The 20,155-nt window shown below is 35.2% G+C and overlaps 1 protein-coding gene across 1 annotated transcript in view; it reads left to right on the forward strand.

Moving 5' to 3' along the window:
- Window positions 1–8,547: 8,547 nt before the first annotated feature.
- Window positions 8,548–20,155, forward strand: part of LOC138712405 (scm-like with four MBT domains protein 2) — a 37,548-nt gene continuing 25,940 nt past the window's right edge. The window contains exons 1-5 of the mRNA XM_069844175.1: window positions 8,548–8,649; window positions 10,095–10,170; window positions 15,095–15,168; window positions 15,471–15,800; window positions 19,578–19,667. Of these exons, the coding sequence (XP_069700276.1) occupies window positions 10,101–10,170; window positions 15,095–15,168; window positions 15,471–15,800; window positions 19,578–19,667 (564 nt within the window). The 5' untranslated portion in view covers window positions 8,548–8,649; window positions 10,095–10,100. The remainder of the gene's footprint in view (window positions 8,650–10,094; window positions 10,171–15,094; window positions 15,169–15,470; window positions 15,801–19,577; window positions 19,668–20,155) is intronic.

The raw sequence follows: 20,155 nt of genomic DNA on the forward strand, positions 1-20,155 counted from the left end.
GCGATTTGGAGATATTGATTGTTTCTCTTAGAATTTTGTGTGCTGAATGCGATTATGGAACTGTTTAGGTTTCTAAAATGGACAGAACACAGCGAATCAAAATGTAGACAACTTCACTGTGGCTTGGTTTCAAATTAGGACAATTCCTTCAGTAGCCAATGAGAAGCCCACATTCGTACCACCTTTTCCCATCACGCATCGCGAATCCAACATGGCTGATTTTTATGTAATCGGTTTGTGGATGAATAAGTACTGTTTTACGTAAATTTGCTTTGAAACCGAGTTAGAAGAGACTTAGATTCAAAAGTAGACAATTTCACTTTAAATAGGCCTATGGATTCGTTTGGTTTCAAAAACAGACAACTCCATGACTGAGTTTCAGAGATGGACAACTCCACTTTTTAAACTTAAATTTCGACCTGAATATTAATTTTAATCACATTTTGAGACTAAAAATATATTTCTGTGACGCATGAGAATTTAAAAAAATGTACGTATAACGGTGACATTGGTTTCCAAGGATCTAGTTTTTCACGTCTCCTGTAAAAAAAAACAAAGCAAAGCAAAGGTGGAGGGTACCAAGCTCCTCATTTAAAATTGCATTAAAGTCCAATAAAAGGTCAACAGCAGAGGTAAGAAGTTCGTACCAAACCGTTAAATTGTGTGAGCTTGGACTTCATATCTACCGAATGAACTGTAGTGACTCAGCTCTCAACGTCAACAAACCAACAAAACAAACATGTACAGTCGGGTGGTAACCAAACTTATCTTTGTGCCAATGATCTATGGCCTTAGAATCAGAAACAAAAAGAACAATTTACATTGTGTAAAAAAAAACAATAATTGGCAATTGCATTCTTAGTAATTTTCAATATAAAATAATATAGGCCTACCTATAGGCCTACATATAAGAATAAGAAACAAAACACGTAATAATATGTATCAAAATATATCTAACCTTGTTACAATTAATAATAATTTACGTTTTCAGGTTATCAAAAAATGTTCAGAAAAATAATCTTTGTACTCTAAAAATGTTCGTCGTATACGTCACAAGACTGATTGAAGCAAATCTGAAATATACAGTATTCCTAACTGTATTACCAAGTGAACAACAGCTTTGTGAATATAATAGTGCATTTCGTATATGGCACATAACATTAAACCCATAGGCCTATTCAAGAACACTTTTCATTTTTTGCTTTAATGACTATTGGGACTTCTACGGATTGGTAGGCTATATACTGTACATATTTTAACAATAATTATTCTTCCACATCTCGTGGCGTCAGTCATTCTAAATTTCTGGCCTGCAGTCTGGAAATGTAATTTGTACCTTCATTTTCTGATAGTCGTATATGATTACCAGTAAATCTTGAAGTTTTGCATTCGACTTCGTGTGATTGGAAGATTTAAATTCAGTCTCTTTAAAAATCGCTCACTAAACTGCACAACTCCGCTACAAACTTTAGCACGTATTGAAACTGTTTCCCTACTGTGCATATTGCTGTACTGTAGTTACGAAAATCATTCATTCACAGTTGCGTATATACTGTGAGTTGTTTATGTGAACAGAGTATAGTATAGGCTACTCATCAGACAACTAGTGCAATAGATCCGAGACGATCCATATGCGTGGCTGCGCACAATCTGAAATCTATGTTTTGGTCAGTGGTATTTCCTCCATGAAGGATATCAGGATGATCCTACAGTTTAATTTTGTGCCTCTGAGGATAGCAAACATTTCAATTACAGATTTTGATTTTTAATGCGTCCCGACGTAATAATTTTCTTCAAACTTCCACTTTCTGTCGTGAGTTGTCACCACTTCACAGCTCAGACCTTAGAAATACTTTCTGAGAAACCATCCAAATATCTTAGAGCAAAAGGTTTTTTTTTCTAGCAGTGAAGTTATGGACAGGGAAGGGTGCGGAGGGCAGGGTATGGCTTAGCTTTAACCGCGTTTGAGGATGCGACCGTATATTCTTATACTACGACCCTTCTTTTTGGGTGGTGGAGACCTTGTCAGAGACTACAATACGAATTTTCAAGTAAGTTACCCTTGCAGCCTCCTTAAATGCAGTTCATTGGTGATTTTAAAAGATCAGAATAAATGAAATAATAAATAATTTAAAATGATATAATAAAAAATAAAATGAATAGAAATCAAAATTACATGAAAATAAATCAAATAAGTTATAATAAAACACAAGAATTAGCAGGACTTTCAGATGACAGGACTGCCGAAAGAATATCGAAGTTGTATTTGATCATTTAGAAGAATTTAACTGTAGCAAGGAATGAATTGCGTATGCTCTATTATTATTATTATTATTATTATTATTATTATTATTATTATCATCATCATCATCATTATTATTATTATTATTATTACTACTATTATTATTATTATTATTATTATTATTATTATTATCATTATCATCATTATTATTATTACTATTATTATTATTATTATTATTATTATTATTATTATTATTATTATTATTATTATTATTTTCTGTCTTGGTCATCAGTCATCAATCTCATATCCTACATACAAAAAATATCACGAGTCGCCACTGGTTTTGGTACGAACTTCCTATCTCTAGTCAATTTATTTTATTGGGTTATTTTACGACGCTGTATCAACATCTAGGTTATTTAGCGTCTGAATGAAATGAAGGTGATAATGCCGGTGAAATGAGTCCGGAGTCCAGCACCGAAAGTTACCCAGCATTTGCCAGTATTGGGTTGAGGGAAAACCCCGGAAAAAGCCTCAACCAGGTAACTTGTCCCGACCGGGATTCGAACCCGGGCCACCCGGTTTCGCGGCCAGGCGCTCTGACCGTTACTCCACAGGTGTGGACTCTCTAGTCAATAGGATCACAAGAGAACATTAAAGAACAAATATAACACAAATAGAAAGAAAAAAAATAGAGAATGGGGCCTAATACACGTAAAGGATAAAACTGGTAGTAGCTATGACTGATAAGCTAGTTATTACATGTAATGTGACTTAAGCCTAAGTTGTGCAGCTTAACAACTTTTTAGCAAGCAATTCCATGAAGAAGTATGTGGTTCTTTAATTTAGACAACAGTTGAAGTCCACACCTGTGGAGTAACGGTCAGCGCGTCTGGCCACGAAACCAGGTGGCCCGGGTTCGAATCCCGGTAGGGGCAAGTTACCTGGTTGAGGTTTTTTCCGGGGTTTTCCCTCAACCCAATACGAGCGAATGCTGGGTAACTTTCGGTGCTGGACTCCGGACTCATTTCACCAGCATTATCACCTTCATTTCATTCAGACGCTAAATAACCTAGATGTTGATACAGCGTCGTAAAATAACCCAATAAAAAAAAACAACAGTTGAATTTTGATATTGTCCGACAGTTTCTTAGTTTAAAATTGTAAATTATTTTAAAATAAGTTGTAAGAGGTTTTTGGGCTAGCAATTTTAGTTTAATATAGGGTCTACTAGGTGAACAATCCTCCGCGCGCCCGCTTCCACTGCTTGCGAGTCAAGCCAATAACCGCGGTGAACAGGTATCAGGAAGTCTGTAGTAAATCTAACTACAGTTTGTCTCGTAGGTTATTAGTTATTACCAGGCTTAGGATCCGAGACAACTTAAGAATGAAGTGAAATTACAGTGCAACGGAGTACAGATGGAGTGAGGTGGCGCGTTGAGTTTTGTTTACCTGTTCGTTAGTGTACAATCCGGTTCGTGATCACAGGTACAGTATTCTTCCGTCTCTCCCTATGAAACGAAATCAGGCCAACACAGTGAATTTTCAATTCATAGTGAATAATTTTTTCGAAATAGTTGCAAGTATGTACATAGTGGTTCATTGTACGCTAACGCCTTCAACGTCACCGAGGGACATGATAACTTGTGAGGTATGTATCCTACTTCATTTTCCACCGTCACTAGATTGTACTATTAACTTACTGACGCACCAAATTTTGGAAAACATTAGGTGGGCTTAAACATTCCAGATATAAGTTAAACAAATCTCATAAGTATAATGATAACACGACAAATTATTGGATGGAGAACCCCACGAGCCTATATGTTGGCGCCACTGACTATTACAGTAACAGTATAATATAACGCAGCACATTGATGTCGTCGTTTACATTCACAGTATGTCTGTCTACTATGTTCAAGGAACTCTACTGGGTGTTCATTTCAAAGTGTGTCATGACGTCACTGTTGTTGGGTCACCGATTTGAAGCGAGTTTCAGCTTATATGTTAGAGAAGTTGCCTATTATTTAAGGCGTTCTTCAATCTGAACTTGAGAACGTATAACTTGAACGTCGTAGCAACAGATGGCGGTCTGTACGGTCTGTGTGCTACCATAACCTCTTTCGAACTGTGTTTTGCGCCGGCAAGTCGTACGCAGGGTATTTGTTATCATCGGTTGCGTACGGTAACATTCCATAACACAAATCAAATGTTCCGTGTCCATGTTGACCGTCGAAGTTAATGTCAACAAATACGTAAGTAATCGTCTTAACCCTCTCCCCATATCCCGACAGTACGCATTTCCAAACAGTTCACATTCCTGCCACTACCGGCGTTACCGTACGTATCTGTACGTACTCTTCAGAATGAACGCCGTACTTGATAGGCAACTTCTCTGCCTCTTAGGTTATACACCTCTGCGGAAGTGTAGGAAGATTGAATTCTCTAGGCTCATCGGCTAGCTACATGACAGCATACAGCGAGCCATGACACATTTTGAACTGAACACCCAGTATAGTCAAGTTGTGCGTACATTGGTTGCTAAAGTGTTCCGGATCCTAAGCCAGGTTATTATTAATAAACACTTTAAAAATAAACACTAATAGACACAAAAAATCAACCTATAGTTTGTTGTAGTAAGCGAAAGGACATAACTATCTACCTACTTCTTTAAGGGAAATTTATATGTGCGTTCCTTATGCCTTAACAGAGACCGCTAAACGGAAGGAGAAAGTATTGTAGCTATATAGCTACTAGAATGGAACAACGATCGAGAAACAACGATCGGGCCTGGCAGCGCCCGCAAAGCCGAAAACCCGCACGACAATATGTATTGCTTACGTCGCATCGTTGATGTAAAGACTGCTTTTGACTGTTTCAAGACATCGGGAATGGTCGACGCTCAAACGTCAAGCAGCCTTGAATGGTCACAGTTGTTTATACCATACTGAACTTTAATCTGTTCTGGCAAATGTTTGTAAGGAAATGAATTAAGAAAGCAACTATTGTTACACCATAAACAAAATATATGTGCCCATGTGTTGTAAAAAAGATGTCAGCTCTATAGCTTCAGCAGGTTTCGAGTAAATAATTTAATATTCTGATGGTAGGAAGTTGCTCACCAACTTATATCTGGAAGTTGCTTAAAAGCATAATGCGATAAGAGTTTTGTTATGGAATATCAGTTACACTTAAAATATATACAGTACCTAGGTAACTTTGCTTTGTACTATAATATTGTTTTGATTAGTTAATTGATTAGGCCTAATTTTATAAGGCTAAATATACCATCAATATCAATTCCAAATTATCATGTCATATTCAATCCCTTTTTTTTTGGGGGGGGGGGGATATCACTTTCTTTATGAATGATGTACAGTAAAGTATAGTTGTACTACTATGGAATTTATGTGAATATTTCTTCTTAACTCTTTATTATGTTATTGACATTTAAAACATAACTGCAATATTAAGAAATTGGTATTAGTACTTTTATTTTACAGACATTATAGATATCAAACAGAAAGAAGCCATATAAAATAATGACATAAAATTTCACGTTCCGTTTGAAGTTTGTGCACCACTGTTTTCTTAATCCAACAGGTGCTTATTCCTCCTTCCATGCCTAGCGCTTGATGCCCGCACACGACGTCAAGGTAAAAAAAAAATGCGCTTGCTTTGACATCACTGGTTTAGACCATTTAAATATATTTCTGGAATATCTCCTTTTGTTATATCCAGAATAAGTACCGCATATACAGTATCTCGTCCATCCTGATATATAAATAAAAGACTAATGTGAAAAATGACAGAAAGAACTGAGTGGTTTGTGGACTGCGCTGCGTTCCGTCTTGCATTGCAACTTAATTTGAGCAAGTTAATCCATGAACAAACCCCTGCGGTGGCTGAGTGGTCAGACTCCAGCCTGTCACTCAGGGGACCCGGGTTCGAGTCTCGATCAAATCTGGGATTTTTCTTGAAAAATCCATAGTGACACTTGTGGCGGATAAGGCCGCAGTTGAGGTTTTTCTCGGAGTTCTCCTGTTTCTCCCATATTAGACATCTACATCATTCCGTCACTATTTCTCCACTTCGTCATCATTCCATAGCACGGAGGGGTTGGCCTAGGAAGGAGGGGGTTGCCTGCTCGAAGCTTGGATACGCAGCGAACTTTAGTATAGTCAGCCGGTGTGCTTTTTGGAGTGCGCCTAGCTTCAGGGTTAGCGCAGTACTGTCTTCCTCCGACGAGTTTAGCGCTCGGACCTGAGGTATAGTACTCTTGCCATCGGTGCGGGGGGGTTGCAGGTAGATTCTTTTGTTGCTACAGCCAAGCCGAGCCGAGCGGAATGGGAAGTATTAATCGTCCAAAAATATGCAGTCTTCAGTTTGTAGTAGCGTGTGAATATTTCATATACATATTGTTTACCTAGGCCTAAATGGTTTCGTTATTAATATATTAAATATGTTGTTGCAATTTTTGCTCAAACATCTCCCTGATGTTACCTATGTTAATATTATATGAATTACTCATATTGAATATTTCACCGATATAAGTAATTTTTAAGGAAACATGCTATGGAAAAGTTTTTCGTTTTATTCTGTTGGAATTTTAGAATATGTGTTATTGATATCGTGAAAAACAGATTCCTATAATGTCATGCGAAAATCATTTGTTGGTGATAACTTAAAATACAAATCAAGTAGTTTTATTTCTCAAGTGAGTTCAGCAGTACAGTATATTTAAATTGATTACACATTTAATTCAATTCTACTAAACACTAAATTGTATAGTATGATTCTTCTTTTCATTTAGGGTCAATATTATTATAGTTTTATTATGATTTTTCTTTTTATTTATTTTATTGTATTTGTATTTCTGGTGGTGTGATGGCCTTAACTTCACCAGAATAAATAAATAAATAAATAACATTTTCTACAATACTTTCCTTCTCTGAACACATAAGTCCGAATGGTTGTAACTCTATCTCGCCAAAAATACGTTAGAAAACTAATAGGCATCTGCACTCGTAAATTGGGCGAATGTTTCAGAATGATTGTACTTCCTTCCAGACTGCCGCTGTCACTGTTCCCTCCCACTCCAGTTCCGCGCTAGACTAGTCGGAACCGCATTCCTCTCAGCACTAAACTCCTCAGAGGATGACAGTAGACTAACAGGTCGCAATGCGGGGCCATAGTGCCTCCCTCCAATAAATTCCATTCCATTCCAAATCCATGAACAAGTTTGCGTGTGTGGTAGGCTTAGCGACAAGATTAGGTAGGGTTTAATGAAGAAATATATTATCTAAATTGGATCACAATAACAGTGATCAAAATGTTATTATATCTTGAAATATACTCTCGATAGAATTATGTTGTATTGAACTACACTCTTGTTAGAATTAGGTTTGTTCTTTATTATATTTTGAAATAGGGCATATTGACGTTGACATTACATATAGTACTGTTGTTCGTGGCCATAGGATGCGATCAAGCAGGCAGTGTTTTATCCATAATTGCCTTGTAAAAATTTTGATTGTCTTATGAAGCATAACAAAGTAAGTGTATGTAAATGACATTGTATAAGTAGGATAAGTCAAACGTAGGCCTATGTTTGGAAACTGGACATGTAGGTATTGCAAATTACGATAAACTTACCACAAAAATATAATAATTATATCATCCCTATTTGTGACTTTAAAAAATTCCGGTACCGGTACTTAAGAAATGAAAAAAAAATCTTTAAAAAATACGATACATTCAGTGCATCTCGTATGGGTTAAATCATCTGTTTTATTATCAAGTTTATGTCAGCGGTCGAGTTAATTTCTGAGGAAATGATATGGAGTCCGACACGTGATAAGATCTGCTCTAAAAAATATTGCCCCCCCCTCCCCGAGCAAAAACTGAAATGACGTCCTTGTTCTTGAAGCTACTAATTTTGACTTTTCTCACAGGAAATACGTGCAGAGTTCAAATGATGCATAAATACATTAAGAAATAAATTGAGCTTGCCATCCATGTTCGAAAAATAAAGTCAGGAGCAGGAGGAATTAGTAAGTTTATTCTTAGTTTCTCTAACATTATTTTTTTAGATTAACTGTGTGTAAAATTCTTGTATGATTCTAAGATAAAATTATCACGAACCGTATACAGTTACTGTATAGCGTAGGAATATCAAATCATTTCGCTCATGTGTTATACAGTAAGTTATAATAAAATTTATGTATTCGGCCGTGATTCTGCAAACCTTAACCTGCTTGCCGTTTGAGCGCTACTGTCGCGCCAGCTGTCAAACGTAGGCATACGTATGGAGTTGCTCGACTGTGCTGTACTCCGAATAGAAGAGTAACATTTATGAACGCATTCTTGAACAACAACTTTTCGTCTGCTGTGGATTTCAAAGAGAAGTAAGTGAAGATACAAATATGTTTTAACGTAAGAAATTGCTGTAATTGCAATTTTAAGGGTGATTCATCAGAATGGTAACAAAATTAATAATACGTTATGAATCTATATAATTTGGTTTATAAATGAAACGAATGAGTGCTCCTAGTCAAGTGAATATCAGTATGCGAATGTGGGGATCCGCGAATGTATATTGATATCTTTCGAATATAATTTTATTATTAATACACTTCAATCTTGCTGTGAAATAGTGATTAATTTTTTGTAACACGCAACTTTTACTAATTAGTTTTGTATTCAATATTTCATCACCTTTTGCAGAAAGCGCTATAATTTTATTAATGTAATTATTCGAGCGCATATCTATGAAAATGTCAATAGAAGTTGTAGTTTCTTCGTGTGCGTAAAATAATGTTTCAATACTCACGGAAAAATATTACTAATAGAATTGAGTAAATTTACTGTGGCACCTATTCGATTTCATCAGATACGACATACAGAAAGTTTACAATAAAGTTATTAGATTATTTGTTACCACATTTTCTGATAGGTTCCGCTTTGTGTTGGAGGGTATTCTGCAGTTTACTAGGACGATGTTTCATATTCATATTATTATTTCAATGATCCATGAGAAGTGCAATTTTCAGATAAGTCTAAATAGCCTACTTTCATTGTACCCATTTCGTTTATTATTATTATTATTATTATTATTATTATTATTATTATTATTATTAATTCTAATTACATTTATGTATTGTTATCTCTGACAATAATTCTTGTACGACTCAATGTATAGCAAAGGTTTTCTTTGCTTTTGCGATGAAATTTGCATTATAATTAATTATATATATATATATATATATATATATATATATATATATATATATACAATCTTGTGATAGCTGTGATTGTTAATTATAATCTCATCTATTTGTTTCTTTCTTTCAGATGTTTTTGTATGTTCTCATCAACTCGTTATTAGCTTTATTTCTGTATGCCTACTCGTTTATGAATGTGTTACAATTCGACAGAAGCCAGAAATAGTGTGAAATCTAATATCCAATGCTACCGATATGTCCAATCTCTTGGTACCGATTTCTAACCCTTTAAAATAAAATTGAATGACTTGTGACAATGTGGAATAGTTAGCCCACAAACTAGTCTTCTCACATTTTCAACCAGTTCTAATAAAAACTGATCTTAATGAGTGACACTACACTAAAAAGAAAAGAGATAATATTTTAAAACATGTTTGAGGGACTTTTTAATGTAATTTATTGCGCATTTTTTCATTCTTTTACTCCTGCAAACAGTGTATACTTAGTAGGCTATACATTCAGTTGATGTTAATGCAGATTGTAGAGGATAATAATGATGTTTCCTTGGAATTGTTTAAGATAAATTCGTACAATGCTATTTCTAATTACAGTATGTTTTGTTGTTCCAGGTAAAAATGGCAGGAAGTGATTCAGATGTGTTGGAGATAAATGTTGATGTAGAAGAAGAAAAGAAAAATTATGAAGGTAGCCTAAACTTCATTTCTTGGATGTACAATTATTAGGCTACAGTGGTCACGATAAGAATTTTTTCTTTTAGGTTCAATTTCTCTATATTATAAATTTGAAATTGAGGTATTCATGACTCTTTTGAAAAAATGTTCAATTGCGCAATCTTTTCAGACTTTCACTGATTCATTGGTGGACCAAGCTGGGGGGAAAATTTAAAAAATATATATTTGGAGAGAAGCACAAAAATTATTTTACAAAATGAATTTGCCTCCCCCCCCCCCAAATGAATTATTTTAAATTGATTTCCTTTGATTTAGAACAATCCTAAATATGTGTTAAATGTTTGGAATTTCAGAAAGTTATGTAATATACAATTTGAAATGTGAATTTTCTTCTTCTATTTTTTTCTTTCAGCTAGGGTGTATTTTTTTTTTCAATATTTTTTTATTTATTTCACAAAAATTGTTGGTTATGCAGTTTTGTAAATTTTCTTTGATTCAGAACACAGAGTATTTAATTTCCTTTAATTTTATGACACAGTCATTTAAGATGCTGTTTGATGAGTGTTATTGTTTTTGGAAATTAAACAAATGCATAAAAATCAATAAATGAGAAAACAAGAAACAAACTTTGAATAGATAAATTAATTGCCATCTAGTGGAAGAATTAGCAACTTTATAGTATGAGAAATATTATTTCTTCCTTAGAAATCGCGCCAAATTTAACTTATTTGTCACAGAAAAAACCTGCAAATGACAGTTGTGCACTTCCAGACAGTAACGTCCGGTTGAAGGAATTACTGCTTCCAGTTAGAAAAATGCTAATAATGGACAATTGGAGCAAGATATTATATATAAACTATATATATTTGTGAAGTGGCTGCAAAAGGGTATCTGTCGGATACAGGGGAGAGAGCCATTAATCCTTCCCATTGAAGGCTTTAAGGAACCAACCTTGACAAATACCCAATGTCCCATCCCTACCTTCCCGTGGTGCAGCTGTTAGTAAGCATAATTTTACAAGCTGAACTAAAGGGAGGGGCTACTCATCAATTAGCACTGGTCAGTTTGATGAGTTAATGACTGAATTTGGTATAATTTTCCTCTATCCAATACCTAATTCCCTCTTTACCCTTTCCTATCCAGTCCTCTGACTGAACTCTTACTTTCTTCGACCCCGACGGCATTAGAGCATTCGAGGCCAAGGAGTTCATTTCCCTTTCCTTCCTCCTCTTTCTACTTTTCTGTTCCTAGTGCTGACCTGCTATGACACTAAAATCGTCCTCCAGTGGCTTAAGGAGGGAAAGCTGGTGATCAACAAGATCTCCCAGCTAGGTCCAATGGACCCGTCGACCAACAGCAGGTGTGTCCTCCAGATATTCTGGGGGTTGTGTGTGAATGAAGTAGCCACTAAAACTTTAAAATATGGTGTTCACTTAAATCGGCTACAACTTGCCATTTTCACCCTCAAAATCTGTGCTTCAATGGCTGGTCATGATAATATCTTTGAAAAATTTTGGAGTGCAAGAGGTCAAATGACTTTATTGTCAAACGCCTGGCATTAGAAAACAACAACATATTTGTAAAGTATAAATAACAAGGAATCAGAAAATACCAAAATTGGAAAATTTAAGATTTTTACCAAAACGTTAATTTAAAGAGTCATGAATACCTTATTATATGGTTTTTTCTTTCTGCGATCATTGCAACACTAATAACAATAAAACAAAAACTCGTAAAATTTTTTATCATAATGTTTTCAAAAGAGAATGCTCTTCAACATAATCTCTCGATGCACCATAGACTTTTGTCACAGATTTGAAGGTAAGGTTATTCAGTACCAGTATCACTCTTGTCAGTACCTATTTCACAAAGCTTCATTAAGCATACAATGACAGAGTAGTGGAACGGAGAAAAATTCTTTCCAGCACCAGGATTTGAACCCGGGTTTTCAGCTCTACTTGCTGATGCTTTATCCACTAAGCCACACTGGATTCCCATCTCGGTGTCAGATTGAATTGTCTCAGTTTAACCCATATATGCCCAGAATAATTTTTTGTTTTCAAATTTAATAAAATTGAATTCCTGAGTGCATTAGCATTTATGAACGTAGAATTTTCAGAAATTTTTGTTATCGCATTTCTAGTTCCTGAGATATGATGTGTTGCGAAAACGCATCACCGGGCACATAGGGTAGCAATTATTACACACATTGTGTTTTTAATATGGTGAGTTATTAATTAAACAAGACGACATATTTTGACCTAACCTATTCTATTACCATGCACAGAATGTATTTTACATGATCTGAGATGTTATTTCTGAAAATTAAATTCTTGAAAATATTTAACACTGGAATCAACAAGATGAAAAGTTTTCATTTTATCTCATTACTTCTGAAAAAAAAAAATTCTTGGAAATATTTAACATCGAAAGCAACAACATGAAAAATTAACATTTTGCATCATTAGAGACATTATTTTTGAAAATTAAATTCTTTGCAAGCAACACCATGAAAAGTTTATATTATTTACATCGTTAGAAATTCTTGGAAGCATTTATCGTGGAAAGCAACATCACATTTTAGACATGGTTTAGTTGTCTGAGATTTACAAACAGCACACCTTGTTCTCTTTTGCTGAGTGACTATAATATGGCTCCTTTCATCAAATCGAACACTTGGTGCTACTCTGCTGCTGACAGACTAGGTCTTGACTTCGGTGTTCCTTATTGTCTCTGATAGCCCATTGTGATACTTCTACGAAATGACAGAAGATCCATGTCTTCCATATGACTGACTATAGAGAAGCGATGTGTTTTGCACACTGACACCTAACCCCCACAAAAAAAGACCACCATCACATTTTGGGACGTATATTTTTTCGATAGGTACTCACATTTTGATCCATGCGATCAGTTCCACCCATATTTATATTGTAATTTGTGATGGCTGCTGGTTGAGAAATTGCCACATTCTTTTTCTGAGAGCTGGAATTTCTTTGTACGTTACTCACTGGCAGTACACTGTCACAGTTTGACACAAAGTCACAACAGAATTGTCATTCCAGCGACATATCAGTAATTCAGAACCTTCATCGTACTGCATATAAAAGGAACCGAACCTCTCTGTTTTCTTCATATCAGCCAGATTTGTTAGTGGACACTTCTGTCCCTGTAAGGCCCATGTCTATTTCTGTGAATCTATCTACAACGTTCAGTGCATTTCTCTAAATGAGGAAAATGAAAATTATGCATAGAGTAGGCAACACTGTGAGAGAATAAATCCAGTATTGACGAGGCTATGATACTTTATTTTGGAAGACATGGACTAAAACAATTTATTCTAGGAAAGCCAATTAGGTTTGGCTACAAAGTTCACTTTCTCACATAAGTTCATCTAGAAAGGGCCTCAGCTTAGACAACCTATCGCTCTTGTCAAGTTGTGTTGCCATTTAGATGAAGGTTTCTCATTATTTCATCAAATCTATTGCGTCTCATAGCTCTGACTATTGATTAATTTCTTGCGTCACTCCTCTCTTAACTGCATATTCGATGGCTTGCGACTTTAGTATATCCACTTACAAGAAGAATCCCAAGGAATGTTTTGAAATCATTTGTGGAAAAACTAAATTTATCCCTGCCTTTCTGAACCGCATAAGCAAAACTTTGGTTTACAATATCAAGTACAAAATTTTCATGGAAAAATAGCCTAATTGAAAAATATCAATTGGCAATAAGTTCTTTTAATGTTGGGATTCGACTCACAATTTTCAATTTCCTCATTTACTTTTCTTTTCAGTTAACAGTAACTTGATAAATCACTCTTTTTCCATTTTCTTACAATAGTACCTTTATCTCCTGACAGGCTCTGATATTTCACGTATTTCTGCATCTTCTGGCATCTATTCATTCTGTGCCTGATTTTATATTATTATATATTTTTCCATATACTGAGGACCACTATCCCTTCAGTCCCCAGTTGATGACAATTTAGATTATTTATGTTTCCATTGAAGTCCTCGTCAACACTGTCTTCATCGGTATCATTTCTAGCTTCCGGTGGAGATATGAAAATATCTATAAAATCTGGCTGAATTTTTCGTTCTCTTCCATGATTGTCGTTATTTCATGTACACTCAGACCCCTTGAATATAAAACATGAATAGAATAACTATTTCGTGCGAAAAATCGAATTCCATGTGTAAATATACACAATTATTTCACTAATCTCAGAAAGACAATTATGATATTCCATGTGCCCGGTGTTGCGAAAACGAACACCAACATTCAGGCCCACATTACAGAAGTAACGTTTCATGCAATATCCAGCTACTTTTACAAGAAGTATGTTAAGAGTCTTTAGATTGTAATATATAAAAGAAAAGGTATAATAATATTATAAAAATAAGCAAAAATTACATTCCTTTATGACAAACTGCAGATATTTCAACATTTGTAATAATCACTTCTTTCCTTCTCAAGTATTGCGCCATCAATGAATCAGTTACCAAATGTTTTCAATAAACCAGGTCTACCAACATCAGTATAATAGATAATAAGTGCCATAAACTTAAAAATACTAAAAACCATATTTCACACACGTTTAATAGCAAAGAAGTAAAATGTTGCGAAAACGCATCACCGGGATAATATGGGTTAAGTTCCACCTCTTGGGTTCCCTCTAGTGGCCTGCCCGGGTTCAAATCCCAGTGCTGGAGAGAATTTTTCTCCATTCCACTACTCTTTCATCGTACAATGACGCAGAATATCTGCATGGGAACATCATATGTACTTCGATACATTAAATAATATATATTTCATTAAGCATGATAGAATGGAATATTCATTCATTTTAAACTTGTCAGTGTAAATCAACAGTGTGACTGGATGTTACATTATATTTATGTTAATTTTGCTTTTTCTTAAACCTTTCATTATAGAAGAAAATTTCACTTGGCATGATTATCTGGAAGCAACAAATACAGATGAAGTCCCACAGACATCGTTTATGCATGTAAGTATAACATAATTGTCTTGTAATGATTTGTACACAATTTGATAATTTTTTACTTTCATCTCAACCTTACGGTGGTTCTAATAGAGACAATAGAACTTTTGATATGATGATATAGCAATGACGGAATGAACATGGCAGGAGAAACTGAAGTATACTCTAAAAAAACCTACTCCAAAGAAGCATTGTTCACCACATATCTCAAGAACTAATGGAAATTCAGTATTAATCCCCTGTTATTGTTATGTGAATTATGTTATTGATGTTCCTTGTCTCTGTATTAAGCATATATTGTGTTGCAGGTTGAGCAAAGCTTACAAAGTGGTCTGCATGAGGGTATGATGCTGGAAGTACCAAACAAAAGCAACCCCAATACTTACTGGATAGCATCTATAGTGATGGCGTGCGGTCCATTGCTTAGACTCAGATTTGTTGGTCAAGAAGAGGATCGAACACAAGATTTTTGGTGTGATCTTACTAAAGTACAAGTGTATCCCTTGGGTTGGTGCAGAGATCATCATCTTCGTCTTCAGCCTCCAAGTGAACTGCTTCCAAAACTTCTCGACTATGAAGCATTTGTTCTAAGGGCACTGCAGAATGCTGAATCAGTGCCACCAGAATTGTTATCTGGTGTAAGTAGTGACATATTTGAATAATACATTATGCAATGAGCCTATAATGATAGTAATTAAGAAGCGAGTATGGATGTTTATGAAACGAGCGCAAGCGAGTTTCATAATATTCATACGAGCTTCTTAATTGCCATTATAGGCGAGTTTCATACGACTTTTTATGCTCGACCATATTTCTAACTTGAAATTATTCAGATGTATACGTTTTATTTGTATCTGACAAGATCGGAAGTGACCTTGTTCTAGGTCGTGAATTGTGAGATGTGCGCAGATGCGAAAGTATTGATTTTTTCCGAGGAACAATAATGTCATTGACCTTGATGTAATCCCGTTAAACTTGATATAACCTTGATTATTGAATTCGACATTGAAAAACGAGATGAAAAATTGAATTTATTTGAATGTTATTTACAATTAACGCTAATTATTACAGTAACAGAATATAACCTTCTGCGACAGTATAGGATTTCCAGCCTCCGTGACTTTTCGCTAATTCTCTTTCGATTGCACATCCGAGAATAATCGATACTTGCGGTTTTATAATGGTACAAAGCTGACTTCTCATTGGCTGAACACCTGTACTTTAATGACATGCATTAAAGGACTGCTACCAGGTGCATAATTACTACATTTCGGCATGATCGAGCATAAAGTAATTTATGACGTTGTTTGATTTAATAATTTTAATATAATTTTCTGTAAGTCCTTATTGTCGTGCAAGATACAAACATGTCTGATAGTTTCAGATAATTTGTCATATTGTCCACATCTGTGAAGTAACGGTTAGTGTGTCTGGCCGCGAAACCAGGTGGCCCGGGTTCGATTCCCGGTTGGGGCAAGTTACCCAGTTGAGGTTTTCCCTCAACCCAATTTGAGCAAATGCTGGGTAACTTTCGGTGCTGGACTCCAGACTCATTTCACTGGCATTATCACCTTCATCTCATTCAGATGCTAAATAACCTAAGATGTTGATAAAGCGTCGTAAAATAACCTACTACTACTACTACTACTACTAGTACTACTTTGTCATATTCTTTTAAGATGACTATAGCGAAAATATTAATGTAAGGAAGGGAAGAAAACAGGGCAAAGAGAAACAGGAAAAAATAAAGGTAAAGGAAGTTACATGGACCAATCTTTCTATTAACTTTATATTTCATAAACTTAGAATCCATGACTTTTCTCTATATCTAAATTTCATTTCAGAGATGTCTATGAATGCTTTCTGCCACATCTTTTTTTGAGAATCCCTTGTATGTCATTTTATCAAGCAGTCAACCCTTGTATGTCATTTTATCAAGCAGTCAATCTTCTTAATATACCCAGCAGCATGCTGCATAGGGTCTACTGTAGCCTAGTCCTAAAGAACACTCTTAATCTCTCTATTTGGTATTAAATAAGTTTAAATAATCTGGGTAATTGGTTTCTAGATTATCAGGTTCATCTGTTATGAAACATAAACCAAACTTACACCCATCATTAATTAATTCCTTACTGTGCATCTTGCATAGAGAGGAAACTATCACAGAAATAACTGATTAGTATGACATATTTGTATCTAGTCAGTGATGTATGCAATGGAGGAGGAAAGGAACTGGTCACTCCACCCCATTATCTCGTGGCTTAGTTGCCTCATAAGTGATGCCTTGTTGGTAACACTTGTGAGATTCAGACCTGCTTCGGACAGTTGACTAAACAACAGCAATGGCATATGTCCTGCACTATAGGACCGTGGTCTAAGGCATCATGCTTGGACTTGCATTACAGAATGAGCGCTGGTTCGAGCCCTCATGGGGAAGGAACTTTCTCATGAAATTTAGGCCAGTATATGGAATCGGTGCCCATTCAGCATCATGATGAATTTTGAGAGCTAAGATAGGTAGAAAAATCTGGTTCTAAGAACCAGCTATAATGGCTAGGGGATCATCTTGCTAACCACACAATATCCCTTACTGGTTGGATGATCATTCACCTCTTCTGAGGCATGTGAACATGAGGCCAGCTGGTGGCTGATTGGCCTTGATGCTCTATGAACTCTTGTGCCCAGGATTATTAAATATATAATAAATGTTCACTTTGGATTTATATATAATGGAGATTCAGCTATATGTGATGGGAAGAGGGTTGATAAATTGTTAGCCCAACACGAAACAAATGATAGGATTTTATTCTTATCTTCATAATCATCTTTTAATTATTCAATGCATTTACTAGGATATACAGGAATCTTTTATCCCCCTCAAAATTCAGAAATTTTTTACTAAAAGCAATTATTCATTGCTTTCTTCACATTATTATTGCTCTCGAATTTCCTGCCTTTGCTAAAATCAATCATTCATTGCTTTCATCACATTATTATTGCTCTGGAATTTCCTTCCTTTGAAGTCTTCCTTTGCTAAAACCAATCATTCACTGCTTTCATTACATCATTATTGCTCTCGATTTTCGTCCGTTTGAAATTCTTCTTTGAGTTTTGGGACCAGAAAATAGTGTGATCAAGCTAAATCTGGTGAAAATGTGGATGACACCATAAGTTTAAACCCACAGTCTTGCAATACCACTTGAATTGTAAACTTCCTGTTGAACAATGACTCCTTTGCTCAGCTTCCCTCGTTTCTTTATCTTCATTGATCTTCAGTTCTCGCATTCATCTTAGAAGGTTAGAATAATATTTGTCAGTGATTGTGATATCATGTTCCAGTAAATCAACCATTGTAATACTTTCTGCGTCTAAAGAAAAACTGAAGCCATAACTTTTTTAATTATTTCTGCATCTAAAATTTTTCAAGTAGGAAAAGAAGAATGCTTCTTATTTTCATTTATTGTTGCTTCAGAGTCGAAGTAGTCTACCCACGTTTCTCCTGTATTGACATACCTTCCCAGAAACTTCGTTTCATCTCTCTGAAAACACAGGAAAGTCTCAAGGCAATACTTCACCCTTTCTTGCTTCTGAATAGCATTTATTGCTTTTAATACTGGTTATGATACCCATTGTCATGAGCGACAGACTAAGATTTTATCAACTCCGCTTTGTATATATTTGACAACTACAGTAGGAACAGAGGCTATATCATTATAATGATATTATATTTCTCTTGTCACAAGTTATTTTAGTAATGTTAAGATCAGCTTCGTTTCTTCCGTTGATGAAATGACAATAATGGATAAATGGTAGCAAGAAAATTACACGGAAGGAAGCCCATCACTCTGCTAGCTGGTCTACCTTACGATATCTCCTGTAGGTCTAATTCTGAGCCCTTTGATCATATATGTAATATTTCCATTGTTCAGAAGAATTCTATAACTCATGCCTATAATATTGTAACAGTTGAGCCGTTCAGAGCAAAAGTGGTGTAAGTCAAAATTGGGTGATGAGGTTTAAAGTAAAGTTCTGTAAAATACAGGGCAAAGTAGCAATTAATATGGCCTTCTTGCTATCCACTGACTACTAATAGTTTAAATAAACTGAATATTAATTGCCACTTTGCACTGTATTTTACAGAATGTTTACTTTAACCCTCATTACCCATTTTTTACCCACTTCTGCTCTGAACGGCTCAGTTATTATAAATGAGTATGCTAAGCAGTATGTTTTAAAAACTTCCTTCAATATTTTTTATTATTATTTGTAGTTTCTTTGCAATAATATACAGTAATTGCAATTATTGAGAGTTTTAAGAATCAACTACATTTTTATCCCTGTTTTTTTTTATTACAAATTATAATAATTCTATATGGTGTTTTGCACATTACTATGAAGAAAATGTCCTTTTACAGGATGGTTTTACACCAGTTGACAGAATTAAACAAGGAATGAAGGTGGAAGTGCAGGATAAAATGGATCCTCATCAACTTTGGGTTGCTACAGTAAGTGCTTTTATGATGATTCCAGTAGGTTTTATTCATGTGATGTTTTCTAATGTTCTCACATTCTACAGCATACTCTTATTATAATTCGGTTTTGTGTTAAAATCCCTGCCTCAACCGTGATGTTATCTAATCCTGAGAAATGGGCGAATTATGGTAATGACTGGCAAGAGCAATTCGTACAGATACTAGTGATGCAATGAACATGTCACCTTACTTATTCAGATTTATCCGATGAGTTTCAAAATTCTAACTCTTCACACGATTAATTTGGAGCCAATGTTGCTAAAAACTTCATTGACGTTTGCATCTATAATAACTCCATCTCTTACCCGATATATGTTGTTGCAGATTTCACGTCAGTCTTGTGGAGTGACGTGATTCAGAACCAAATGTGTAATCTGATAAATTTCTTTCATTGCCAAGAATCGAACCTCTGACTGCTTAGTTGGAAAGTGTACACACTATCCACATAGTCACCATGGCAG

This window comes from Periplaneta americana, chromosome 13 (assembly GCF_040183065.1).
Source record: "Periplaneta americana isolate PAMFEO1 chromosome 13, P.americana_PAMFEO1_priV1, whole genome shotgun sequence".
Lineage (NCBI taxonomy): Eukaryota > Metazoa > Arthropoda > Insecta > Blattodea > Blattidae > Periplaneta > Periplaneta americana.